The following is a 27,925-nucleotide window of genomic DNA, read 5'->3' on the forward strand; positions in this document are numbered from 1 at the left end:
GTCGGTCATTGTAAATGTTTCTTGTTTTCCTACTATTTCCTGAGTAGTTTATTATTTTGTACTTTGGGTTTCGTCCTGCTTTTAGATATATATAATGCTTTAATAAATGCAGAAGTTCTAAACCTGCGACTGCCTCCTGCCTACTCCTCTCTACACTTGTGACAGAATGATCGACCCAAGAGAACAGGAAGCAGCAGGACATCCCGACCTCTCCGCTATAGGAGACCACGACTCGTGCCAGGAGCACCTCGGGACTGCCATGGACGTGGTGCTCCGGACCATACGCCAGCTGCAGGCTACACCACCACCTTCCCAGCTCCCCACGGTTGTTCCAGTCACAATCTACATCACCAGGTCTGATCAGCAATGTCCACCTGCCCCTCCCAGAGCGGTTTGACGGCACCCCAGCTCACTGTAGGGGGTTTCTCCTGCAGTGTGACCTCCACCTTGCTCGTCATGCCAGGATGGCCTCCGAGAGGGACAAGGTGGCCTTGGTGATCTTGGGGCTGACAGCCTGGGCTCTGGAGTGCGTGCACGCCATCTGGGAGAGGGGCGGTCCAGAAGTGCAGTTTTCGACCACCCTACAGAGGACCGAGAGGGAGGTGAGCATCTCCTCAGTCTACGCCAGGGGTCCAGTACAGCGTCTGAGTACGCTCTGGATTTCCGGATGGTGGCTGCGTCCACTGGCTGGAACGACCAGGCCCTGTTGACGGTTTTCCACTGCAGGCTACAGGCGGACATCCAGACCGAGCTGGCCTGTCGCGATGAGGACATCACACTGGACTAGCTCATCGTCATGGCCGTCCGCCTGGATAATCTCCTGCGTGCCTGTCGTCGCCCATCCCGGGTGTTCGGGTCTCTCTCCGGAACCTCCAGCAAGACTGAGCCCATGGAGGTGGGCATGACGCACCTTCCCCCAGAGGAACGTCAATGCCGCCATCAACAGGGTCTCTGCTCCTACTGCAGGGAGTCAGACCCCTGGAACACCTGTCCCAGAAGGAGAACCAGGTGAGGAAGCGATAGGCCGAGGAGCGCTCCTGCTTCTTCCCAGGTAGGCCTTCGATGTGCCTTGCTCCTCTCTGTCCACCCAGCCCGTCCTCCTTCCTGTCACCTTCCCGGACTATCCTGGTCCCCCACTGAGTCCTGCTCTAATGGACTCAGGTACTGCAGGTAATTTCCTAGACCGGTTAGTGGCCTTATCACTTCGCATTCCTCTAGTCTCTTTACAACCCCCAATCCCAGTTCATGCCCTAGACAACCGTCCCCTAGGAACAGGACTGGTGTGCCAGATCACGAATCCCATTTCCCTCACAGTTGCTTACAACCACCATGAACGCATCACTTTCCTCATCTTAGACTCTCCTGCACACTCCGTAGTTTTAGGTTTCTCCTGGTTACAGTTGCATAACCCCAGATATCGTAGACAGAGAGGAGGTTGTTGGGTTGGTCGCAGGAGTGTCAGGGGAGGTGTCTATCTGTGTCTATCTGTGCCACCTCCGTGGAAAGTCCAAAACAGGTAACCCACGTCCCTATCCCAGAGAAATCTAAGGACCTACAGATGGCTTTTTCGAAGACTCGTGCCACGTGCCTGCCCCCTCATCGCCCATGGGACTGCACTATCGACCTACTGCCTGGTTCTACCCTCCCGCAAGGGCACATCGGTCTCTGCATGCGAGAGAGGGTAGAAGCCATGGTGGTCTACGTCCAGCAGGTGCTGGCCCAAGGATTCCTCCGTCCGTCCACCTCTCCAGCTTCTTTTTCATGAAGAAGAAGGACGGAGGTCTCCGCCCCTGTATCGATAACCGCACACTGAATAAGGCAACTGTTAAATTCAGTTATCCCCTGCCTCTCATACCCACTGTGATCGAACAGATGCACGGTGCTCAGTACTTTACCAAATTGGATTTACGCGGTGCCTACAACCTGGTGCGCATCAGAGAGGGGGATGAATGGAAGACCGCCTTCAGCACCAGTACCGGGCACTACCAATACAGGCTATTGCCCTACGGCCTGACAAATGCACCCTCAGTGTTTCAATCCTTCATTAACTTCTTTGGGACTGGGGGGCAGTATTGAGTAGCTTGGATAATAAGGTGCCCAGAGTAAACTGCCTGCTACTCAGGCCCAAAAGCTAGAATATGCATATAATTAGTAGATTTGGATAGAAAACACTCTGAAGTTTCTAAAACTGTTTGAATGATGTCTGTGAGTATAACAGAACTCATATGGCAGGCAAAAACCTGAGAAAAAATCCAACCAGGAAGTGGGAAATCTGAGGTTTGTAGTTTTTCAACTCATTGCCTATCAAATATACAGTGTCTATGGGGTCATATTGCACTTTCTACGGCTTCCACTAGATGTCAACAGTCTTTAGAACCTTGTTTGGGGCTTCTACTGTGAAGCGGGAGAGAATGAGAGCCGTTTCAACCAGAGGTCTAGCAGAGTGCCATGAGCTCAGTCTCGCGCACGCCCGTGAGAGTTAGCTGCGTTCCATTGCATTTCTAAAGACAAAGGAATTCTCCGGTTGAAACATTATTGAAGATTTATGATAAAAACATCCTAAAGATTGATTCTATACATTGTTTGACATGTTTCTACGAACTGTAATATGACTTTTCGTCTGAACTTTTGCCCGGACTTGCCCGCGCCTCCTGAGTTTGGATTTGTGAACTAAACGCGCAAACAAAAAGGAGGTATTTGGACATAAATTATGGACTTTATCGAACAAAACAAACATTTATTGTGGAACTGGGATTCCTGGGAGTGCATTCTGATGAAGATCATCAAAGGTAAGTGAATATTTATAATGCTATTTCTGACTTTTGTGACACCTCTCCTTCTTTGGAAAATGGCTGTATGTTTTTCTGTGACTTGGCGCTTACCAAACATAATCGCAAGGTGTGCTTTCGCCGTAAAGCATTTTTGAAATCTGACACAGCGGTTGCATTAAGGAGAAGTTTATCTATATTCCCATGAATAACACTTGTATCTTTTATCAATGTTTATTATGAGGATTTCTGTAATTTGATGTGGCTCTCTGCACTTTCACCGGATGTTTGTTTGAGACAATGCATTTCTGACCATAACACACCAATTTCAAATGAGGTTTTTGGACATAAAGATTAACTTTATCGAACAAAACACACATTTATTGTGTAACATGAAGTCCTGTGAGTGCCATCTGATGAAGATCAAAGGTTAGTGATTAATTTAATCGCTATTTCTGACTTTTGTGAGGGCTCTCCTTGGCTGGAAAATGGCTTTATGGTGCTGACCTAACATAATCGTTTGGTGTGCTTTAGCCCGTAAAGCCTATTTGAAATCGGACACTGTGGCTGGATTTACAAGAAGTTTATCTTTAAAATGGTGTAAAATACTTGTATGTTTGAGGAATTTTAATTATGGGATTTCTGTTGGTTTGAATTTGGCGCCCTGCAATTTCACTTGCTGTTGTCGAGGTGGGACGCTACCGTCCCACATATCCCAGAGAGGTTAACGAGCTGTTTAGAGACATGTTGGGTCGCTGTATAGTGGTGTACATAGACAACATCTTGGTTTACTCCACTACACGCGAGCAACATGTCTCTCATGTCAGGTCTGTTTTGGATAGGCTGATAGGGCATCACCTTTACACCAAGGCGGAGAAGTGCCTATTCTTCCAGCAGGCGGTCTCCTACCTGGGTTATCAGATATCCACCGCGGGAGCGGAGATGGAAGAGCAGAGGATCAGTGCGGTACGGTCGTGGCCTGTTCCATCCAACATAAAGGCGGTGCAGAGCTTCCTAGGTTTTGCCAACTATTCCAGGCACTTCATTAGGGGTATCAGCACAGTGGTGACCCCTCTCACCTCTGTCTTGAAGGGAGGTCCTAGACAGCTGCGCTGGACTGAGGAGGCCAACGAAGCCTTCTGTATGCTCAAGGAACGTTTTACAAACTCACCTGTTCTGGCTCATCCTGACCCATCTCTGCCCTTCATCTTGGAGGTGGACACCACAGAGGTTGGAGTAGGGGCTATTATCTCCCAACGCACTGGATCGCTGCCTAAACTCCATCCATGCGCCTTCTACTCACGGAAGCTGTCTCCCACGGAGCGGAATTACGACCTGGGGGATCATGAGTTGCTGGCCGTCAAGAAGGCGCTGGAAAACATGGCGACAACTGGCTGGAGGGTGCTCTACACCCATTCCTTGTTTGGACGTATCACCGGAACCTAGAGTATATTCGAGCAGCGAAGAGGCTGAACCCGCGTCAGGCCAGGTGGGCCCTATTCTTCTCCAGGTTTGACTTTACCCTCTCCTACCGGTCGGGATCTAAGAATGTCAAGGCCGATGCATTGTCCCGAGTGCATGACACAGAGGATCAGAGGGAGAAAGTGACACCCATTCATCCCCTGTCCCGCATTGTAGGTCCTGTTGTGGAGCCCTCACCTGCCCACTGTCCCGAGGGGCATATCTAAAGGCCCTCTGATGTGCAGGACCATCTCCTCGCCTGGGCACATGCAGCACCTGTGTCGGGGCACCCGGGTATAGCCCGTACTATCGACTGTCTCTCCACCAAGTACTGGTGGCCCACCTTAGCCCAGGACATCCGGGTTTACGTCTCTTCCTGCTCCACCTGCACACAGAGAAAGACACCGAGACACCTTCCCTATGGCAAACTCCACCCGCTGTCGGTTCCACAACGATCCTGGTGTCATCTCTCCGTGGACTTTGTCACAGATCTTCCCCCCTCGGAGGGGCACATCACCATCCTGGTCATTGTGGACCGGTTTCCCAAAGCCTGTCGTTTGATTCCTATGCCTGGTCTCCCTACAGCCATGCAGACTACGGTGTCTTCCGGCACTGCGGGATCCCAGAGAACATCGTGTCTGACCGTGATCCTCAGTTCACCTCCCGTGTCTGGAAGGCCTTTATGGAATGACTGGGTGTCATGGTCAGGCTCACCTCCTGGTATTGTCCCCAATCAAATGGGCAGGTGGAAAGGATAAATCAGGAACTGGGTAGGTACCTTCGTAGTTACTGTCAGGACCGGCCGGGGGAGTGGGCTGCGTTTCTGCCTTGGGAAGAATATGCACAAAACTCCCTCCGTCACTCCTCCACTAACCTCACACCCTTTCAATGTGTTCTAGGCTATCAGCCGGGCCTGGCACCGGAGTCAGATCGAGGCTCATGCGGTGGACGATTGGTTCCGGCGCGCCGAGGAGGTATGGAACACAGCGCACACCCTTCTCCAGCGCGTCGTCCTCCAGGAGACGGTGCAGGCTGATCGTCTCCGCAGTGTGGCCCCGGTCTTTCACCCCGGTGACAGGGTCTGGCTTTCTACGAAGGATGTTCCCCTCCGCCTGCCCTGCCGGAAGCTGAGCCCGCGGTTTCTGGGGACGTTCAATAACCTGAGGAGAGTCAATGAGGTGACGTACAGATTTCAGCTCACCGTCAATTACCGTATCCCACCCTCATTTCATGTATTTATCCTCAGGCCGGTGGCAGCTGGTCCCTTGGGTAGTGCTGGACCCCACGATGCACCCCTCCTCCCTTGGACGTCGAGGGGGCCCCGGAGTTCTCCGTCCGCAGTCTGTTGGACTCACGGCGTCATGGAGGTCTCTCCAGTACCTGGTCGACTGGGAGGAGTACGGTCCCGAAGAGCGGTGCTGGGTTCCGGCGCATGACGTCCTGGACCATTCTCTCATTCAGGCCTTCCACAGGCGTCGTCCCGACCGACTCGCACCGCGTCTCCGGGGTCGTCCCCAAGCTGCTAGCTGCTGCCGAACCTGCTGCTGGCAAACGCCCTTCACTCATCAACCCCGGACTTGTCTCGTCATCATTACACACCTGGTTCCAATCCCCACTCTATCACTGTATATATACACTCGCTCTGTCATTTGTTTTTGTCGGTCATTGTAAATGCTGCTTGTTTTCCTGCGAGGAATCTCTCCTACTATTTCCTAAGTACTTTATTATTTTGCACTTTGGAATTTGTCCCACTTTTAGATATATAGTGCTTTAATAAGTTCAGTAGTTCTAAACCTGCGACTACCTCCTGCCTACTCCTCTCTACACTTGTGACAAATACCTTGCAATAACATGAACAATTACATTGAGTGAACAGTAGTTTCTAGGGCTTGGTTTTTAGGTCAGTAAGCCATGTTAACCTCTCTAGGGTATGTGGGACGGTAGCGTCCCACCTCGTCAACAGCCAGTGAAACTGCAGGGCGCCAAATTCAAAACAACAGAAATCCCATAATTTAAATTCCTCAAACATACAAGTATTTTACACCATTTTAAAGGATACACTTGTTGTAAATCCAGCCAAAGTGTCCGATTTCAAAAAGGTTTTACGACGAAAGCCCACCAAACGATTATGTTAGGTATGAGCCAAGTCACAGAAAAAAAAAATTTTCCAGCCAAAGGGAGGAGTAACAAAAAGCAGAGATAAAATTAATCACTAACCTTTGATGATCTTCATCAGATGACACTCATAGGACTTCATGTTACACAATACATGTATGTTTTGTTCGGTAAAGTTCATATTTATATCCAAAAAATCTGAGTTTAGGCGGGACGCTACTGTCTCACTTGGCAAAAAGCCAGAGAAAATGCAGAACGCCAAATTCAAATTAATTACTATGAAAATTACTATAAAAATCTAACTTTCATTAAATCAAACATGAAAGATACCAAATTAAAGCTACACTGGTTGTGAATCCAGCCAACATGTCAGAATTCAAATAGGCTTTTCGGCAAAAGCAAACAATGCTATTATCTGAGGATAGCACAATAGTAAACAAAGACAGAGAAGCATATTTCAACCCTGCAGGCGCGACACAAAATGCAGAAATAAAAATATAATTAATGCCTTACCTTTGACGAGCTTCTGTTGTTGGCACTCCAATATGTCCCATAAACATCACAAATTGTCCTTTTGTTCGATTAATTCCGTCGATATATATCCAAAATGTCCATTCATTTGGCGCGTTTGATCCAGAAAAACACTGGTTCCAACTTGCTCAAACGTGACTACAAAATATCTCAAAGTTTACCTGTAAACTTTGCCAAAAAATGTCAAACTACTTTTGTAATACAACTTTAGGTATTTTTTAACGTTAATAATCGATAAAATTGAAGACGGGATGATATGTGTTCAATACAGGATTAAAACCAACTATAGCTAGCTTTCTGGTCACGCGCTTCTATCTAACAGGACACTTCAAGTGACTCTCGTTCAAGATGGCCGTACTTCTTCATTACAGAAAGGAATAACCTCAACCAATTTCTCAAGACTGTTGACATCCAGTGGAAGCGGTAGGAACTGCAAGCAGGTCCCTTAGAAATCTGGTTTCCCAATGAAAACTAATTGAAAAGAGAGTGACCTCAAAAAAAAAATCTGAATGGTTTGTCCTCGGGGTTTCGCCTGCTAAATAAGTTCTGTTATACTCACAGACATGATTCAAACAGTTTTAGAAACTTCAGAGTGTTGTCTATCCAAATATACTAATAATATGCATATCTTATCTTCTGGGGATGAGTAGCTGGCAGTTTAATTTGGGCATGCTTTTCAGCCAAAATTCCGAATGCTGCCCCCTACCCTAGAGAAGTTAAGCATTGGTTGAACAGAGCAGGCGTCTGAGAATGCTTCAAAAGTGGGCCAGCCAGGATTCTTTAGCTGGCTAAATACTGGGATGCAGTAACACACACCATTTCATAATCAGAGTTCTGGGATATATAAACTAGAACAATTTGTTAGAACAGCTGTATCACACACACAGTCAAACACATAGGATGTATGCAGGCACGTACGCACACACAAGCAAATTCTGAAAAATAATGGCAAATACAATTTGATTGGAATTGATTTGACATGCATGTAGGCATGTACAACCACACACGCACATATACACAAATACATGTAAAAACCCACACAGACAGACAGACAGACACACACAGAAACACACAGCTATTCAATGATGACGACACACAGGCATTGAGTTGGTTCACTGGTGAAGCTTCCAGGCTCTGACTTGGCATATTGAGTAAGACTGGGTCAACCATGTGGTCAACGACACACAGACGGACAGACAGACACACACAGAAACACACACAGCTATTCAATGATGACGACACACAGGCATTGAGTTGGTTCACTGGTGAAGCTTCCAGGCTCTGACTTGGCATATTGAGTAAGACTGGGTCAACCATGTGGTCAACGACACACACACACACACACACACACACACACACATACGTGTAACTGTTTCTAACCTGGGAGAAGTCTAATGAGCTTACGGGCTTTAGAGATTAGGCAGTTATCACTAGAATACCACAACGACTGCTAAACTTCAATGCAAATGTATGTATGTGTGTGTGGGGGGGGGGGGGGGGGGGGGGGGCTTGTGTGTGCATGCATGCGTATGCACATCTGCGTATGCCCCTATAGACCACACAATATTGCAACTCTCAGCATACACACGCACACAGACCATCAGCCTCTAAATCAAATGTGATTGGCCGCGTACACATTTTTGCAGATGTTATCACGGGTGTAGCGTAGTGCTTATGTTCCTAGCTCCAACAGTGCAGTAATACCTAATAATACACGCAAATCCCAAAAAGAAGTCCATTGTCTTTTGACAGCTACGTCATTCTAACAACACGCTGCCATGAACTAATGTTCCTAATCAGAAACCTTCTCTTCTAACATCTCTCTGGCCTCCTGACACTGAGAATAAATAACAACCTCACAAAAAACATGGAACAAATCTGTTCTGGAATGACATTCTATTCACAAGCTATTTGTTATTTAGATTTTTTTTATTTAACCTTTTAATAAACTAGGCAAGTCAGTTAAGAACAAATTCTTATTTACAATGACGGTCTACCCCGGCCAAACCCTAACCCGGACGATACTGGGCCAATTGTGCGCCCCCCTATGGGACTCCCAATCACGGCCGGTTGTGATACAGCCTGGAATCAAACCAGGGTCTGAATAGTGACGCCTCTAGCCCTGAGATGCAGTACCTTAGACTGCTGTGCCACTCTGGATTTGTTAAGTCAACTTGTCTATAATTAGATACTATACATGCAGCTTCTCATCTGTCATTACTTGTTGCCCTAGTAGACTAAATAAACCCTTGCTCACCAGAAAATGTCACACATCGATAGAATGCTTCAATCTATTTGACATTGGTCAAGTTCTCTTTCATCTACTTCTCTCGAGCAGCAAAGACATTTAGGGACAGGTGAGAAAATGCAATAACAAAAAAGAAACGGGAAAGATTTTCCATGCAAATTTTCAGTTTGTATGCTGATGATGTTTTGATATTCAAACTCATTTTATGATTAATGTCACCAATGAGCAGACCATGTATAGCAGGTGTTACTCTTATGGCCTCCATAGCGAGCGCAAATAGGGCGAGGGGACAAAGAACATCCCTGTCTGGTACCTCTGTGTGTGGAGTAGCTTTTTGACCTTAGCCCATTAGTAAGGACAGTAGACTGAGGATTTTATAAAGTTGTCACCTAGACCAAATTTAGTTAGAGCAAAGAATAGGTAGGACCACTCCACACGGTCAAATGCTTTTTCAGCATCTTGGGAAAGCACAAGACCATCCACAGCACTTCTTAATGTTATTCAAGCCTACCAACGAAGCCGCCTGACATTATTACATGAGTTACGGTCCTTAATGAAGCCAGTTTGGTCCCATTTCACAATTAGTGGCAATAAGTCCTCTAGTCATGTGGGTAGGATTTTAAAAAGCAATTTTCTATCCACGTTCAGAAGAGCAATAGGTTTGTATGAGGAACAAGGGCATGGGCATTCTCTGGGCATTTTCCCTTTTTGAGAATAAGTGATATGTTAGCTTCCCTCAGCGTTTGAGGGATGCAGTCATTTGAAAATGAGTGGCTAAACATATCAAGCAATGGCTCAAGGATCAGGCCGTGGAATTCTTATAGAACTCACTACAAAACCTGTCTGGTTCTGGGACCCTACCATTTTGCCGTTTCTCAATTGCAAAAATTATCTCTTCCTTGGTAATAGGGGCATTAAGGAGAGACCTCTGTTCTTTGGAAATAGTTGGGAGCTCAATCTTAGAAAATAGGTCCTCCATTAGTTTGGGTCCATCATTTGTCACTTCTGAGGCATAAATATTTGCATAAAATGTCTTAAATTGCTCATTTATCCATTTATTTTCATATAAATGGTTGCCATCAGAATCAGTAATAGTAGCAATTGACTGGGAGTCTGCTCTCTTTTTAGCTAGGTACACCAAATATTTTCCAGGTTTATCACCATGTTCATAAAGCTTTTGCCTGACAAATCTCATTTTCTTTTCAGCATCCTGTGTTAGGAGAGAGTCCAATGTTGAACTAAGGACTGATATTTCCTTTAATAGAGCAGGAGTGGACATTTTTATGTAATCTTCTCTTTAGTTGCCAATTCACCCTCTAACGTTTTTTTGCTTTTCACGTTTTTCCACCTCTTAGTGGCTGAGTATGACATAATCAGAACCCTGGCGTACGCTTTACAGATTTCTCAAAAGAGCGAGGCGTTATCTGTTGATTAAGAGTCAATAGAAAAAAATGCTTTAAACTCTGTAATAAAATATGATGTAAATGTATGGTCTTTAAGAATGGTTGTATTCAATCTACAATGTCTTGATGGATTGGGTGCCCCTTTGAGTTTTATGTCCAGGATCACCTCAGCATGATCAGATATGATTATGCTTCCTATATCGGCAGATAAAACAGACTGCAAAGACATCCTGGGCATAAAAAAGTAATCTATTCTAGTCTGACATCCATGAGGTGCAGAGTAAAAGGTGAACTCTCTGTTGGAGGGATGAAAGGTTCTCCAGACATCAGCATACCCCAGATCATCACAAATACCTTTAAGCGACCTAGCTTGAGGAGAGGGTGAAGCTATGCTGCTGGGAAACTTGTCAATAACTGGGTTCAAAAAACAATTAAAATCTCCTCCAATCACTGCAGTGTCTGAGTTTAATTCTGAGAAGTCTAGGAATACCTTAGTGAGGAAATCAGGTGGGTGGGCAGTAAATATTCATAATGGAAATGTCCTTCCCTTGTAAAGTACCTTAAATTATAACAAAACAAGCACATGTATTTTTCACACAATTCAACAGCTTAAGTGGTAGATTCTTTTTCATAAGAATTGCCACACCTCTACTTCTGGATGTAAATTATGAGAAAAACACTTGGCCAAACCCCCCTTGTTGCAATTTCAGATGCTCCTTATCATCCAAATGAGTTTCTTGCAACAGAGAAATATCAATATTTCATTTGTACTTTTTTCATTTTAATTGGGTTATGGCTCCCTCTAATGTTCCATGTACATAAACACAGTCTGTTACCTGCCATTGCACTTTGACTAACCAATATGCAGACTGAATCCTACTGTAAAGATAGGGTGGTACCTTTCCCCATGGATTAAACTCTCCCCATTCTCACCGGGCCAAACCAAACTATATGAACCCTGAACCCGAACTATACTACAACAGAAAAATATACATGTCAAGTTCCAAAAGGGGGTTTCCCCGCTAGCTAACATGCAGGGGATTTCAAATCTCCAATGTAGACTCTTAAGTCTGCATAATCACCTCAAACACCTTGCGTCTTCGTGTGTATTCATTGAAGAATGAGACCCTTGGACCTTGGCGTTGAATACCGTCAGATCCGATGCGTCTAGCCGCATCCATAATGCGCTGCTTGTCGGTGAAGTTGTGGAACTTTATAGCCACTGGCCGTGGGCGCTGGTTGGGACCGGGTATCGATGTTTGAGAGCGATGGGCTCTATCCAGCTTCACACGACCAGCCTTAGTATCCATTTGTAGGTAGCCAGGAATCCATTCCTCAAAGAATTTAACTGAACGTGACCCTTCAGAATTTCCGAGAGTCCCACCACACGGATATTGCATCTGCGTCCTCGGTTATCCAAGTCATCAATGTGCTCTGCCATTTCACGCACCTGTTTCTCGAGTGCCTTTATCCTAGTGTCCATTGATGTAGTTAAGAGTTTCCACAGTAGCAATTCTTCCTTCCGCCTCATCAACACGCTTGACAACCTTCTGTAGTTCGACTGAATGGCCTGCTATTGCCTCCAAGACCGTTCCTATCCCTTTAGTAATGTTATCAGTCATCTTTTGAATCACCAGATCCACAATTGTGTTAGCTATGCTAATGAGCTCTCTGAAATGCTGTGTTTTCTCTACGGCGCCATTTTATCCCCCCCAGGTAATCTTTTCTAACGTGGCTATTTTGAAAGATATTACAAAGAACTGCATAAGTGTTTCTAATGCTCTCCACTTTCTGGAGGACCGAGTTTTGAAATCAGTGGAATGCCCGGTGGAAGCAGAGTATGATAGCTAAGGAGATGGATACAATTCTGGAATTTGAATGCAAATAATGCGGAGGGAGTCAAAAAGAGAACACATAGAAGACTGTTATATAAAACACCTGTCTGTCTCCGGATTACATCTTCAAACTAAGGGCAACCATGGCATCTGTGAAAGAGAGGGAGAAGAATTCATCCATGTATACGGGTAGGAAAGTCTAGCTAGCTATATTTTCATATATTGTACGTTTCTAATTTTGTTAGAAAGTTGCTCTCATTGTACTGTTAGCTAGCTAGCTGACGTTAGCTGATTGACTCGCTAGCTAACGTTACGTGTATGATCTGTGTAGTAATACTATTTGTATCTCAGAGCCATTTGCATTGCTAGTTATTGCCTAATGTTAGCTAGCTAGCTAACGTTGAACTTAGCTATTTGGTTAGTTTTAGCTACCAGCAGATTCATACAGGGTAGTAACGTTATGAGTTGGGATTATGGTTCATTGTTTAGCTAGCTAGCTGCATGTCTAAACAAAAATACTCCACTATGCAAGTAACAATTTCATTGTACCGTTTATGTGACAGGTTAAAGGAAATACTAATAGCCTGTTATACATTAAAAAGTATTAGTAAGTTCATAGTATGTGAGGATCTTAAAACATCTAAGGTTAAGAAGATCATGCATTCAGTATTAGTTGATAGATTGATAACATTTATATAATTGTGTTAAAATCCGTCAAGCATACAAAGGGTATGAATTGTGAGAGGAATGTGTAAACGTTATGTTGATTACTTTATTTTGTCGTGGGTAAAAGTGTTAATCTGTGATCTACTAAATGCTCTTAATCTATGAGCCTGAGATCGATTGCTCTGGGTCTCCACTGAAGGTCCTGGAGAAATCGCGGTCTTTTTCTCATTGCACTAAAAGTTTCAATGAGTAAACAACACCTATCACTCTCGTGATTATTTCTCCCCTTTTTCAGGTACGTTATTGATGATAAAAAAGAGTAATTTAAATGTTATAACTCACTAACATGTCAAGAGTGTTTAAGGTGTGTCTTAGTAACATATTGAGGAAGTTAGTTAAGTTTGCAGAGAGTAATATGAGCCCTGCTCGGTTGCAGCGAAGAATAGCTTCATACTGCTACGTAGCTGCCATTTAATGTCGATTGTGACTGGACATGTGCATTGTTAATAAGATATTTTGCGGTGTTATTTGTGTAATGGTTTTTCAAACGCTTTATTGCCTGTTGATAAATTGAGTTATGGTTTACTGAGTTAAAGCTTTGTGCTTGACAGTTATATTGAAAATAGTATTTGTTTCAGTGATATACAGTGTATACTGTTGTGACTTGAATAAGCCTTGTACCCTACAAAACGATCTATTTCCTGTAGATCTGTTATTCTGTAAAATGTGTTACTTATGTAAAAATTGCACTAAAAGTTTCAATGAGTAAACCACACCTATCACTCTCGTGATTATTTCTCCCCTTTTTCAGGGGCGTAACATTTACACCTTCTGTATCCTGTGCATGTGACAAATAAACAGACATGGTAATGTGAAGAAAAACATGACCTGCACCAAAGTCAAATTAGAATATAACGTTAGGCCAAAGTGACAGTTTCCAAGTTCTAAAATGTTCTGGTAGAATGCCCTGCATTTATTTCGTCACACTTACAACCATAAGCAATTTTCTGTAATTAGCTCGCCAATAACTTGCAAATAATGATCTTGTTGTGAGTTTATTTTCCTGTTATAACAAATACAAATTAGCTAAAGTTAAGATGTTGTCAGCTATATGATATGGTCATTATTTATTTAGCACACTACCGTACTCACATGGCCTCAAATTTGAATAACTAAACAGATGGGTGGGACTAAGGCTTAAGAGCTCCAGAGTGGCGCAGTGGTCTAAGGCACTGCATCTTAGTGCAAGAGGTGTCACCACAGTCCCTGGTTCGATTCCAGGCTGTATCACATCTGGCCGTGATTGGGAGTCCCATAGGGCGGCGCACAATTGGCCCAGCGTCGTCTGAGTTTGGCCGGGGTAGGCTGTCATTGTAAATAGTAATTTGTTCTTAACTGACTTGCCTAGTTAAATAAAGGTTAAATAAAAAATATATATATAAAAAAAGAGGATGTGAATGATGCCGAATGGGTGTAGACAAAGAAGTGCTCTCTAGTAGGTGTACTAAAACATTCAAGGGCCATTTTCCAAAAGTGGAGTTACAAGTTTATCAAAGCAGAATTACTTTTCCATTGTTCCTCAACTGTAGCGTATGATATACCATTTTCTAGTTTTATCCAGTTATCCAGTTTTATCCAATGTAAAAAAACAACAACAATCACCACACAAAACATCTTTCCCAAACATTAGGCAACTGTTCTGGCCTTCCCTTCTCTTTATTTTCAACTCTCCATTTCGCAGCTTTTCTCTTATGGAATTAAACTCCGGCATTGTCTTTTTTGCCTCAGTGGACCGAACTTTTTCTGTCCAAGCTCCCAAAAGCATTTGGCAATTGCTGTTTATTTGGCGTGCGTACAGCTAGGGCCCTAAAGCTTAGGCTTACGCACCAACGTCAGTTTTATTTTTGAAAGAAAACCCTAAATGTAGCCTATAGATATGAATTGCACAAGAATGATATATTTATGGTTTTTTAATGCATTGTTTTCTCTTTATTCAAAACCGCCCACCAGCCCTTCATCCACACAATACTTCTGGACCCTAAACCCGCTCGCCCCGCGGATATAACCGCAGGTATTGCGAGTTATGAGTCAACCTGCGCATCACTAGTGTGTATGCGCTCATGTGTGTTTGCCCTGACCAAAGGTTATTGATCGTGGTGTTTGCATAACTCTTGTCCCACTGCGTTTTGAACATAGAGGCCATAGTCCTGGGAAGCAACTCCATGCGTGCGCGCACATGCACGCACACACACACACACAGTCTCCTACCTTGTGTACACTCCTAGGGTTCTCCAGCCACGCGTAGTACATCTCTTCCACATAATTAGAACTAGTCCCATTCAGAAAAGGCTCGGCCGACACCGACGCAGTGTAACTCCTCATTGGCTGAAACGTCCTCAAAGCCCCTCTCACTGCTGCCAACCTGGCCTGTGATTGGCTCTTGGCTGTCTGGGGGGCCGTGATAGGCCGCAGCCTAACAACCGTAGTCCTTAAGCGGTGCATGGTAGCCTATCAGCAGTGGCTCCTCTCGCTAAACCTGGAAGTAGATCAAAAACACCTGTCTCCAGGGAACGCCAGGATTAGGAGGAAGTTATCCTCTAGATGCTGATTTTAGTTCAGTTGTGTGCTTCCCTCCTGAGATTAAGATTGAGATTGGAGGAGGGGCAGCTGATCCTGGATCTGGGGCCTACAGGAAACTTCTTCCAGGAGCACGGTACACACAGAGTACAGGGTGTCCTCTCTCTACTGCTTCTTTCTTTTACTCTCTCTCACTCGTTGGTCCAGTCCTGTAAATCGTTAAAGAGAGAGAGTACATAATCAGACAGACACACAGGCATACTTCCCAGTTCCCACTGACCCAGCCTGTGCTGTGTGCACATGTAACACATTTATGAAATGGGCTGGATCATATATCATTATTTATGTATTTAGACCAGGCTGCCTAAATGGCAAATAAGAGTCTGCTAAAAAAAGACCTTAGTCACATTCACACTTACAGACACACACTCCTCCACGTATATACACACACGTAGACCTACACACTGAAACAGGCTGAAACACACACACTGACCCCCCCCCCCCACACACACACAGTGTCAATATAGATATTCAATCTCTAGCTGTCCCATAGTAATGAATGTGTTGGGAGTCGGGATGAGCCAGGCAGGCAAGAAGTTTTTCTCAGCCAGTCTAAATCATAATTCAGCATCATTTTTTGGGATACTTCCAAAGAAATGTCAATACAATATTTCAGTCTTCTGTGATGTATATCCCAGTAACCGGAAGGTTGCTGGATCGAATCCCAGAGCTGACAAGTTCAAAATCGTTCTGCCCCTGAGCAAGACAGTTAACCCACTGTTCCCCGGGCGCCGAAGACGTGGACGTCGATTAAGGCAGCCCCCCGCACCTCTCTGATTCATAGTTTTGATGTCTTCCTTGATGTCTTACTACGCTAACATATCAAATTGTTTTAAGATGGTCATACCAAGGATCATTTAGCTATTTGATTTTGACCCCTGTAAGCATCCCAAAAATATATGTAAATTTTTTTTTTTCAATTTGAGCAGCTGCCCCCTGAAAGGTCTGTGCACGGCCCTGGAGCCCAGAAAATGCTGTGCTAAACTGTGTACAGTCGTGGCCAAAAGTTTTGAGAATGACACAAATATACATTTTCACAAAGTCCGCTGCTTCAGTGTGTATGATGGCAATTTGCATATACTCCAGAATGTTATGAAGTCCCTCTTCGCCATGCAAATGAACTGAATCCCCCCAAAAACATTTCCACTGCATTTCAGCCCTGCCACAAAAGGACCAGCTGACAGCATGTCAGTGATTCTCTCGTTAACACAGGTGTGAGTGTCGACGAGGACAAGGCTGGAGATCACTGTCATGCTGATTGAGTTCGAATAACAGACTGGAAGCTTCAAAAGGAGGGTGGTGCTTGGAATCATTGTTCTTCCTCTGTCAATCATGGTTACCTGCAAGGAAACACGTGCCGTCATCATTGGTTTGCACAAAAAAGGGCTTCACAGGCAAGGATATTGCTGCCAGTAAGATTGCACCTAAATCAACCATTTATCGGATCATCAAGAACTTCAAGGAGAGTGGTTCAATTGTTGTGAAGAAGGCTTCAGGGCACCCAAGAAAATCCAGCAAGCGCCAGGACCGTCTCCTAAAGTTGATTCAGCTGCTGGATCGGGGCACCACCAGTACAGAGCTTGCTCAGGTATGGCAGCAGGCAGGTGTGAGTGCATCTGCACGCACAGTGAGGCGAAGATTGTTGAAGGATGGCCTGGTGTCACGAAGGGCAGCAAAGAAGCCACTTCTCTCCAGGAAAAACATCAGGGACAGACTGATATTCTGCAAAAGGTACAGGGATTGGACTGCTGAGGACTGGGGTAAAGTCATTTTCTCTGATGAATCCCCTTTCAGATTGTTTGGGGCATCCGGAAAAAAGCTTGTCCGGAGAAGACAAGGTGAGCGCTACCATCAGTCCTGTGTCATGCCAACAGTAAAGCATCCTGAGACCATTCATGCGTGGGGTTGCTTCTCAGCCAAGGGAGTGGGCTCACTCACAATTTTGCCTAAGAACACAGCCATGAATAAAGAATGGTACCAACACATCCTCCGAGAGCAACTTCTCCCAACCATCCAGGAACAGTTTGGTGACGGACAATGCCTTTTCCAGCATGATGGAACACCTTGCCATAAGGCAAAAGTGATAACTAAGTGGCTCGGAGAACAAAACATTGATATTTTGGGTCCATGGCCAGGAAACTCCCCAGACCTTAATCCCATTGAGAACTTGTGGTCAATCCTCAAGAGGCGGGTGGACAAACAAAAACCGATAAATTCTGACAAACTCCAAGCATTGATTCTGCAAGAATGGGCTGCCATCAGTCAGGATGTGGCCCAGAAGTTAATTGACAGCATGCCAGGGCGGATTGCAGAGGTCTTGAAAAATAAGGGTCAACACTGCAAATATTGACTCTTTGCATCAACTTCACGTAATTGTCAATAAAAGCCTTTGACACTTATGAAATGCATGTAATTATACTTCAGTATTCCATAGTAACATCTGTCAAAAATATCTAAAGAGACTGAAGCAGCAAACTTTGTGAAAATTAATATTCGTGTCATTCTCAAAACTTTTGGCCACGAATGTAGAGCCAGTCAGTAGCATGTCAAAACACATGCAGTGGCGTGTAGTTATGGATGCCAAGGGAATCCAGGCTTCCCAAAATATTTGACCAATTAAACATTTAAAATGATAAAACTATTTATCTTTCATCTCTCTGTGTTCTCATAATTTTCCTTCAATTATCTGAATCTATATCTCACCGGAGAAATCATCAGAGTGAGGGAAACAGTGCCCCTCTGTCTCAGTATGTGTAGTGCATGTATCTCATGCTGTCTGGACAAAGTGCATGACATGTTGCCGACATAGCATTTGATTGATGCCAGCATGCTTTTGGCGTCCCTTTGATAAAACAATTATAAAATAATTTGCCAAACAGCATTGAGCTGAGCTCAACTATGGGTAGTCCTGACGCAGCAAAACCACCCCCCAAGGGAGGCCAGGTTGGATTTGGCTTCACACCAATCAAATTACATCAAAAGCAAATGTAAATGTCAGAAAAACTTGTCTGTTTCTGCTCTGCTTGTGTTGTTGTACTGCAGTAGCTAGCTAGCTAAATTCAGCCCTTTCCTAAGCCATGGATGGAGATGGGGATTTGGACTTCTGGTTTTGACTTAATTCTCCGTACAGGCCAATGATTATAACGGTGTGAGACAATTGAAGTTTAATATGTAGCCTAGATGTTGCCTAGTAGGCTCACGTTAACTAGCTAGCTAACTTAGCTGGTTCATTGTTGCCCATGTGAGGAAGTTAAAGCCGATTTACAGTACGCTTGACCCAGCAATGAGGTCCAGAGAATCCGTACGGAGGGTGTGACACAATTGCAGAGCCTCCAGAGGCTTGCGGAGGCCAAATCAAGCTCGGTACACCTCCCAAATTTTGAAACAATGCAGAAGGCTTCGTATAGTTCCGCATTGACATGATTGGTTGACTGTAGGTGGGGGCGGTCTGTCCTGTATAAACACAAACTCACTTCCTTGACAACTTCCTTCACAACAGCGCTGCTCTGCAAGAAGTATGAATGCCCTGACTTCTGCAGAGGCTGCATTGCAATAAATGCTGTATGGCCAATACAGAACCCGGAATGACCATAAATCGGCTTTTATGCCCGATGTCCACCATATATATGCAGTATGTCTTGCCCACATTTTCCGTACTTAACACACGTGCTTCGCTTTTCAACTAGCTAAAAGGGGACAGAGTAGCGCGGCGGTCTAAGGCACTGCATCACAGTGCTAGAGGCGTCACTACAGACCCGGGTTTGATCCGGGCTGTATCACAACCGGCCGTGATCGGAAGTCCCATAAGGCGGCGCACAGTTGGCCCAGCGTCATCCAGGTTAGGGGAGGGTTTGGCCCGGGGTAGGCCATCATTGTAAATAAGAATTTGTTCTTAACTGACTTACCTAGTTAAATAAATACAATTCAAATAAAAAAGCTAGCTAGTTTGTGTGTGTGTGTGTGTGTGTGTGTGTGTGTGTGTGTGTATAAATACACTTCTGTTTGGACCACTGCACTGTAAATCAACACACAAGTTGAAAATATTAAGCAAAAAAAAAAAGCGTGTACTAGGCCTACTGTATGACAGTCTTTCATGTTGTGAGGAGGATGGCATTGGCTTCTAGTCTACAAGTAGGGTAGGTCCATGTTTTTTTTAACTTGAGCACACACACACACAGAAATCCAGCCACATGACAGCCACATGTTATTTAGCAACATTGATTTACTTGAGCACACACATTTAAGTTTGTTTTAACTATATTAGACTAAGTGTATATCCTTGTTGATTGAATAATGTTTTAATGTTTAAGTTGAAATTGTGCTGGAATAGGTAGTGCTCCTGTCTCTCAGTGGTTCTAAATCAGTAGTTGTTCAGTAAACTGTCGGAAACATTAATTTGCTTGACCATGCTGTAGGTTATGTAACTGTTTGTTACATGCAATATTTGCTTTGTGGACTTCACCAGACAGATGTTGTTCTCCGGTTTTGGGATGAAACAAACATATGTGTGGTTGAATTTATTCCACCACTGTGTGACTGTTGTTTTTTTGTTGTGTCTGCCAATTGTATATCACTGTGGCATATGAACGAATGGGTTATAGAGCAAGCAACGCAATTATCACATTGGTTGAAATATGGCTTTTTTGCTGGCTTGGCTTCCCCAGTGATTTTACCCACGCACCGCTACCCAACACGTGACCTTGCATTGCGCTTTGTGCGCGCATCATGTGTGTCAGCTACTGGTAGCCTATACTTGGCTGGTAAACATATAATTAATGATTTTAGATTTGTATATATATATATATATACAATAAATACAATATATATATATAAATAAAGGACCCGGTAAATGTATATATTTAGACAAATAAGAAAACTGCAATACCCACGAGTTCGACAACCTATAGACACGGTCTAAAAAGCTATGACTGGCGCGTTTTACTCAAATAACGCAATAATAATTTTAGAAAGCGCCTACTGTACTTACTTTGCGCGACTTCGAGGCTTTTCGTAGGCTACTAGCTTTTAACTTGCTTGCTAGACGCCTTCCGAGACTGTTCTCACCGTATGTCTCTTCTGTCAACTGGCTGGCAGGCTTTCTGATCGCACTGTCCGACTCAAGTGCTCGTCACACTGTTACGTCATCCTTGTAGGAGAGGAGCGAGGTGCACACATTTTCTGCTTTCTTTATGTAAGAGATAAGGTACATGTGATCTACTTATTATTGGACTGTTCAACGTCTAGTTTAGATTACATGTTGGTTGAGTTGTCAACTAACACGAATTCAACGTGAAATCATTAAAACAGGGTCTATCTGCAGACTACGTTTGCTACATGACCGCGTCACTTACTACCTGCCGCGCCCACTCTCATTGATGCTGCAAGCTAGTTAGTACACCGGCACACAGTGTCCTTCGCCCCCGCCTGCCGAGCACTGCTTTGTCAGCGTTATTTTAACGTTACGGTGAGGGTAATCACTATGTGGTGGTGGATTGGCTACACTAGCTAGCTACTTCCTCGCCGTAACGGTAACAGAACTGCGGGAAAGCAGTGCTTGGCAGGCAGGGGTGAAGGACACTGTGTACACAAATATAATTTTTAAATAACATAAGAGAGAGCACAGCCTGTCGTTTCCAATTGGAGCAAATTAATCATAGTGGGCAGAACAAGCAAGGAGGTGGGCAGAGCCAAGCACGAGCTTGCGAGATTCTATTGGAACGTTCTAGCATGTATTTGCATATTCCCATTAGGGAACGCCTACTTTATGAAGCGCACGTTTGCAACCGCTCTTGCACCGATAAACAACGCAATTTTTGTAAACTGTGATAAAGGGTAAAGTCTACAAAACGTAGTCCACTCTGTTCATTCTCGACCTTCTAGCCCAAGGTCCGGCGCGCTATCGACTGTGCCGCAAAAGCATGCTTTAATGTTTTAATATTCTAGTTTTAGGAACAGAGAACTGTATTGAGATCAAATGTTTCATCGATGAGAAAATTTATAGAATTTCGGCCAAAATCCATCTAGCTCCATCTTCTCCCACTGCCGGCCCCTGGGCTTCCTATCATCGTGGAACGCCAACCGGATGCTTCAGATTTCTACATCCGGTGAAACATATTGCTAATTGTTGGTGTACCTGTGGTGTACCTGTCCTAGCTAGCTAGCTACTTTCCTCGCCGTAGCATTAACAGAACTGCCGGAAGGCAGTGCTTGGTAGGCGGGGGCGAAGGATACTATCTACCGGTGTCCCCTAGCTAGCTAGCAGCCTGCAGATAGACATTGGGCGGAAAATGCGAAATTCTCTTACGTTGAGGACTTTTTGCAAATCCAATCAGTTTTCCACTTTGATTCAACGTAATTTCAGAGTTTTTGCCCTGTGGGAGGATATATTTGGTCTGCCATAAATGCATAATCTAAAGGCCCAGAACAGTCAAAAACATGATTTCCTGTGTTTTGTATATATTTCCACAATATAAGGTTGGAATAATACTGTGAAATTTGGTGGGATGGTGTTTTGGCCTGCCTGGCGACAACACCAGGTGGTAAATTAGTTAATAGACCAATAAAAAAAGAAAGTTCCAAACTCTGCCAATAACATCCAGTTTTCAGTTTTCCCCTCCCAACTCAGACCACTCATAGACAGTCCTAGCTAAATTATTGTTTGAGAAATTGCTCTTTGCTAACAAGCTGTTGTTTCTTTTTGACAACTATAATTGAAAACAAACAAAGAAAGGTACTTAATTGTTATCCAGAAAGGATTTGATATTGAGATAAAAATGGCTGCATTTGACCTTTAACAGCAGTAAGTGTAACCTTGTGCTACAAAACAATGTGCGATGTAGCCTTTAATAATGATATTGTAACAAAGTCATAAAATAGGTATGTACACGTGTAGCTTTTAATATGGAATAATAAGGAGTTGAATGGTCTTTTATTGGTTATAAACTGGGCATGGACAGGTTCCTCACACTAAACTCTGTCGGCATTCACTGTTCCATTCGTTGATCTGATCAATTACCTATCTATTAGGGGTATTCAACCTTTTCCCAGGCAAACCGGTGACCCAGATCGTACGTTAGCAAAAACATTATCATCAGGTACGATAATGGCAAGGATAAGTAAACAACATTTTAAAATGAATAGATTTGGTAGATATTTTTTCATTATTTTGACCTCCCCACATTATAATTGAAAGAGGAAGTGTAAATAAAAAACACACACACAAGGTTTCAGCCAATAGTGCTTATTCTGCTCCCAATATGATTTAGCAGATGTGTGTGTTTCCCTTGGTGTCAGGAAGAGATCTAGACACAGCTGATCTTAGCATTGACAAGAGTTCTCTTTATTGGTAACATATTGTATAACACCTCAACACACATCATTGTTATAGAGGAATGCTAATTGGAAGAACAGAATTCATCGTCAATGAAGAAGAACCAAGAAGAGAAATATTGGATTCACATTTACAAACTCATCTTGTGAAAGTGGATGATGTGAGTCTGATGGCAAGCCCATAGTTGACTCTCTACAGAGGACTTAAAATGAAGGTTAGGACTAACAGGACTCTACTAATACTGGAGCGGTTGGCTTTATGTAACTAGAGCGGGATAGGACGAATATACACGCACGCACGCACACAAAACAGTTTTCGTTTCATCAATGACCGTGTGAGGTAATGCCATCTCTCTGAGTGACCTTAACCTGAAGGTGTTAGCTGGCCTGATTAGCTCTGATCCTATTACTGAGACTACACAGGTAAGGGACTACTGGAAAAACACAAAGTGCATGGCCCTGTGTGTGACTGGAGCCTTAAAGTGTGTGTATGCCAGAGCAAGTCTTAGGACAAGCCCAAATGTTTAACCCAATTTCTAAACCTTTTAGATAAAGGTGCTTCAGTGTATATGGTGGCTCCCCCTAGGGGTCCTAGGATTAAGTGCATCGCCAGACAGCAAGGCAAGTCAACAGGGAGGGAGGGACACTACATACTGGTACACTCTACTGAACCACACTATGTGCAGTTTGTTGTTCCAGCCCAGCACTGATGCACCCGATTCAACTCATCAACTAACAATCAAGCCCTTGATTAGGTGAATCAGGTGTGTTAGTGCTGGGCTGGAACAAAAGCCTGCAGTGCACACCATGTGGGCCCCCTGGACCAGGGGCTTCATTTATAAAAGTTCTTAGTTGCTATATTACATTTCTGCCATCACACAATTGTATAATCATTTCTTAAAATATGATTAAATGTCAACACCCATAAATAGTTGTTCACAAAAAAAAAACTTTTCATTTATAAATCACAAAACTTAATGCAAAATCTATGTAAATTGCATATTGTCATCACATCGTTGATGTGGATTTTGCCATATGGACAATTTATGATCAAATCTGTGCGTACTAACATGTTATAAATGATGCCCCTGGATATATATAGGTACCAAATCTGTTCACAATAAAATCAAACCAATAACCATATGAAACACTGTTAGTGACCAACCCACTCTGCCTCAGCAATAGAGCCTGTACAAAAGCATGTTTATCAGCATCATCATTACACATTTGTCATCATTATCCATCCTCATCATGATCCTCATCATCATGACGGTATGCGCGCCAGACAAAAATACTTTGATGCACTTTACAAAGTTCAGAAAATAGACATAGGAGTTCATAGATCACCAGCATTCAGTAAAAAAATCCACACAATTAACAATAACACCAAATTTATCGTCGTGTTTCAAATTCATGCAAATAATGCAGTGTAGTCACCACAATGACACTGTAGTATGGTGTGTAATCATTTAAAACGTAAGGTATAGTCAGTGATTATTTGCACTGCTCAACACACAGAGAATCAAGTATAACAACAATATAGAAAGATACATGCTGCATCGCCTTCCCTCGTCTTCTCACGCCAAAGGGGTGGGGTGGGGGTGCGGGAGCATACAGTTCATTAGAGGGTAGCCTGTTTCCATATTTCGGAAATAAAAGACAAGCAAAACAGCAGGAAAAACACACGACTACACTAATCCAGTGGGTTTGTTGTGCAACGTGTGGCCAGTTCATACGCCAGCTGGGAAGCAGCCTTAAATCTAACTTCAACTTTACACAAGTACGCAATGCAAAAATGCCATTAGCTACGGAAAATGTCCGTTCTTCGTACTTGCATCATGAAAATAAGCATGAAAAAAATGCAAGCCCGCAAATTGTAACTCAACACCATTTTGAGTAGCTAATTTTGGTATGTGTTAAGTAAAAATGTGATTTCACTGGAGGAGAACAACTCAACAATAGTCACTGGGAATAACACTGGAGAAGTCATGCTTGCCTTTACGAACAAACCAGGGACAAACCACTTTAAAGAGTTTCAACTGGACCATTAAAGATATTATAAAGTTTCAATATAACAACAACAACAACTTACTTGCAGCAATAATAGTAATAATAACAACAATAGTAGTAATAGTAATAATATAAATAATAATACAGTAATACACTTGATTTAAACTGTAGATCCTATATGTATGTGTGCCAGGGGTGGGTCTATAGCAGAGGGAGAGAGGGAGAGGAGAGCTTGAATACAGGACTGTTGGTTCGAGTCTGAAAACATTTCTAATGGATTGATATGGTTGCAGTAGCGGTCAAATGCTGCAGCTTGTGTGTGTGTGTCCGTCCAGGAAGGGTTGAGGTTGTGTGTTGTTGCGCTGCAGTAGCATGCACTGGCCAGTAGGGAGCGCTGCAATGATAGGGGGGCAGGTATCTCTCTCCATCCTCCTCTCCTCTCTCTCTACAACTCTCTTTCTCCCTTTCCCCTCTCTCTTACTCCTCCTGGGAGACAAAAGCACACACACACACGTATACAGTGAGTGAGTGAGTGAGTGAGTAAGAGAGTAAGAGAATGAGCGTGTACGTGGTTTTGTGCGTGTGTGTGTGTGTTTATGTGTACCGGTTTACTGCTGCAGCGGTGCGGCCGGTGCTCCAGAGCAGTGGAAGTGAACGTTCTGCCACTTGCTCTCCCGGCGATGCCACACCCTCGTCTCCTCTGATTGGCTGGAGCGTGGGCGGCCCGTGCCATCGACAAACTGCGTGAGCCGGATGTAGGCGATGCAGGCGGCGTCTTCACCAATCAGGTGGACGTGAGGGTTGAGGATGGTGGTGTGGATGGGCTTACTGTTCTTAGAGAGAACTAGAGGGAGAAATAGATGTTTACGGTTGTATAATAGTTGTGTGGTGGGGGGGGCGAGAAAGGTTTGTTTGTGGTACCTGTTTGTGGTTGTGTAATGGTTGTCTTACGGTTGTCTACACTTGTTGTCTTATTATGGTTGTGTAATGGTTGTGTAGTGGTTGTGTAATGGTTGTGTAGTAGTTGTGTAGTAGTCGTGTTATTCTTGTCTTACGGTTGTCGAAGTAGAACCGGTGAAAGTCCATGCCCTCCACTAGGTTCCCCAGGGCCTCTGGCTCAAATGACGTCAGGCATGGGTCACAGATCTTCCTGTTGAAAACACACAATACAACACATCCGCTCACAACAAATCAGCTCAACGCAACAGCTCAGGCTACAATGGCAGCCAAGCAATTTCAGTTTAGAACCTCTAGTTGTAGGGCGATGGTGAGGTGCAGAATGGGAGTTGAATTGTTATAGTGAGGCGCAGGCTAGGGCACCATTTTGCCTTAGCTAAAATGCACTGATCTCTGGGAAAATTACCTTATTACGCACAATAATATAGCAGACATTATTAGGGTGAGGTGCAGTCTGGGTGTTGCAGTGTTAGGGCCAGGTGCAGGCTCAGATGTGTAGTGTTATGGTAAGGTTCAGGCTGCGAGTTGTAGTGTACTCACGCGTAGGCCTCAAAGTCTCCATTGTTGACAGCTTCAATCAGCTGCTCAGTGATCTTGATGATCTCCTGTTTTCGCACTGCAGAGGGAACCAATAACATAGTGACCACAGGTACGGGACAGTAAAACGGTTGAGCAACACATTGTTACATTCTCGAACACACAGCAGAAGCTCACACACATACTGTACATTCACACATACAAAACATAGTCACACACTCACAAACACACACTGCATTGTGTAACTATGTTGTCATAGCAGAGTTACTCACCAGACTGCTTGCTATTCATGTTGGCAAATCCTCTCATTCATCTCTCTCTCTTTTTATTGCCCTCTCATCGCCCTCTCTCATCCTCTGAGCCTCGCATAAGTACACTCACACACCCTTTCCTAGCATGGTATACACACTCACCCATAATGTACAGTCCTGCCACTCAGGTTTCCATAGAGGTATATGCAGGGCCATGCAGAATGAAGACCTCTCCAATAGAAAGACTTGACCAGATATAGTCCACTGGGCTACAGTCACTAGAACCTTCCCTGGAAAAGTCTTTCATCCTCAATGGAGAACTCCTTTCTTTCTTTAACTCTCTTCCTCTCTTTTCTGTCGCTTTCTCTTCTCTTTTCTTCTTCTCTTTCTCTCCCTTTCCTCGTAATCCCTCCTTCTGTCTTTCTTTTCCCTCACTCCTCTCCTCCTCCTCTTTCGCTCTGTCCCTTTCTGCTTCCCTCTACCCTCTCTCATTGCCTGTGTGGCACGTTGAGCTCATCATGCTATTCCTGTACATAGATAAGACTTACCAGGGAAGGTCCATCTCCCTCTATCCCTTTATCCCTCCCCCTATCCCTTGCTCTTTCTCTCTTTCAGCAGCCCAGCAGGAGAGCTTACTGTATACTTAGCTGCTGGACATCCTAAAATGCCCTTCCTTCCTCTCTCTTTCTCCATTCCTTCCTCTCTCCTTCCCCTCTCCTCCCTTTTTACTCTCCCTCTTTTCTGTGTGTGTGTGTGTGTGTGTGTCTGTCAGACTCACGTTTCACATCCTCGTCCTCAATGGTGGTGTTGCTGTCAGATGAGTCCTGTAGACACAGAGAGACATGTCAATGACACATATCAATGCAGACACACACACACACACACACACACACACACACACACACACACACACACACACACACACACACACACACACACACACACACACACACACACACACACACACAAAACAGGTCATTTGCCTGCTGTCCACCTTAAATATGACACACATCCAGTGTGCTGTCCATACATGCAGTGATCTATACCAGTCTAAACCACCACATTTTGCAAGACATGGCACACAGAGCCCAGTTCCATTTACTTCCACAAGGTGGGGATAGTGGACAATATATCTCCACATAATGTAGTGTGGGTAGTTTTGTGTCAATGTGATTAT

General features: G+C 44.0%; 2 protein-coding genes across 4 annotated transcripts in view; both read right to left on the minus strand.

The window, feature by feature from the left end:
* LOC120020919 (2-oxoglutarate dehydrogenase, mitochondrial-like) overlaps nt 1-20,793 on the minus strand; it is a 53,429-nt gene extending 32,636 nt beyond the window's left edge. The window contains exons 1-2 of one of the 3 annotated variants that reach the window (XM_038964553.1): nt 20,652-20,793; nt 15,296-15,813 (exon numbers count right to left, since the gene is read on the minus strand). In XM_038964553.1, the coding sequence (XP_038820481.1) occupies nt 15,296-15,529 (234 nt within the window). In that variant the 5' untranslated portion in view covers nt 15,530-15,813; nt 20,652-20,793. The remainder of the gene's footprint in view (nt 1-15,295; nt 15,814-20,651) is intronic. The other 2 variants (XM_038964548.1, XM_038964549.1) reach the window with 2 other exon arrangements.
* A 2,197-nt stretch (nt 20,794-22,990) lies between these two features.
* The window catches only part of LOC120020925 (calcium/calmodulin-dependent protein kinase type II subunit beta-like), a 62,852-nt gene continuing 57,917 nt past the window's right edge, over nt 22,991-27,925 (minus strand). Inside the window, exons 17-21 of the mRNA XM_038964563.1 lie at nt 27,527-27,572; nt 26,501-26,576; nt 26,059-26,153; nt 25,608-25,847; nt 22,991-25,489 (exon numbers count right to left, since the gene is read on the minus strand). Coding sequence (XP_038820491.1) covers nt 25,612-25,847; nt 26,059-26,153; nt 26,501-26,576; nt 27,527-27,572 — 453 coding nt within the window. The 3' untranslated portion in view covers nt 22,991-25,489; nt 25,608-25,611. The remainder of the gene's footprint in view (nt 25,490-25,607; nt 25,848-26,058; nt 26,154-26,500; nt 26,577-27,526; nt 27,573-27,925) is intronic.

This window comes from Salvelinus namaycush, chromosome 26, assembly GCF_016432855.1.
Source record: "Salvelinus namaycush isolate Seneca chromosome 26, SaNama_1.0, whole genome shotgun sequence".
Lineage (NCBI taxonomy): Eukaryota > Metazoa > Chordata > Actinopteri > Salmoniformes > Salmonidae > Salvelinus > Salvelinus namaycush.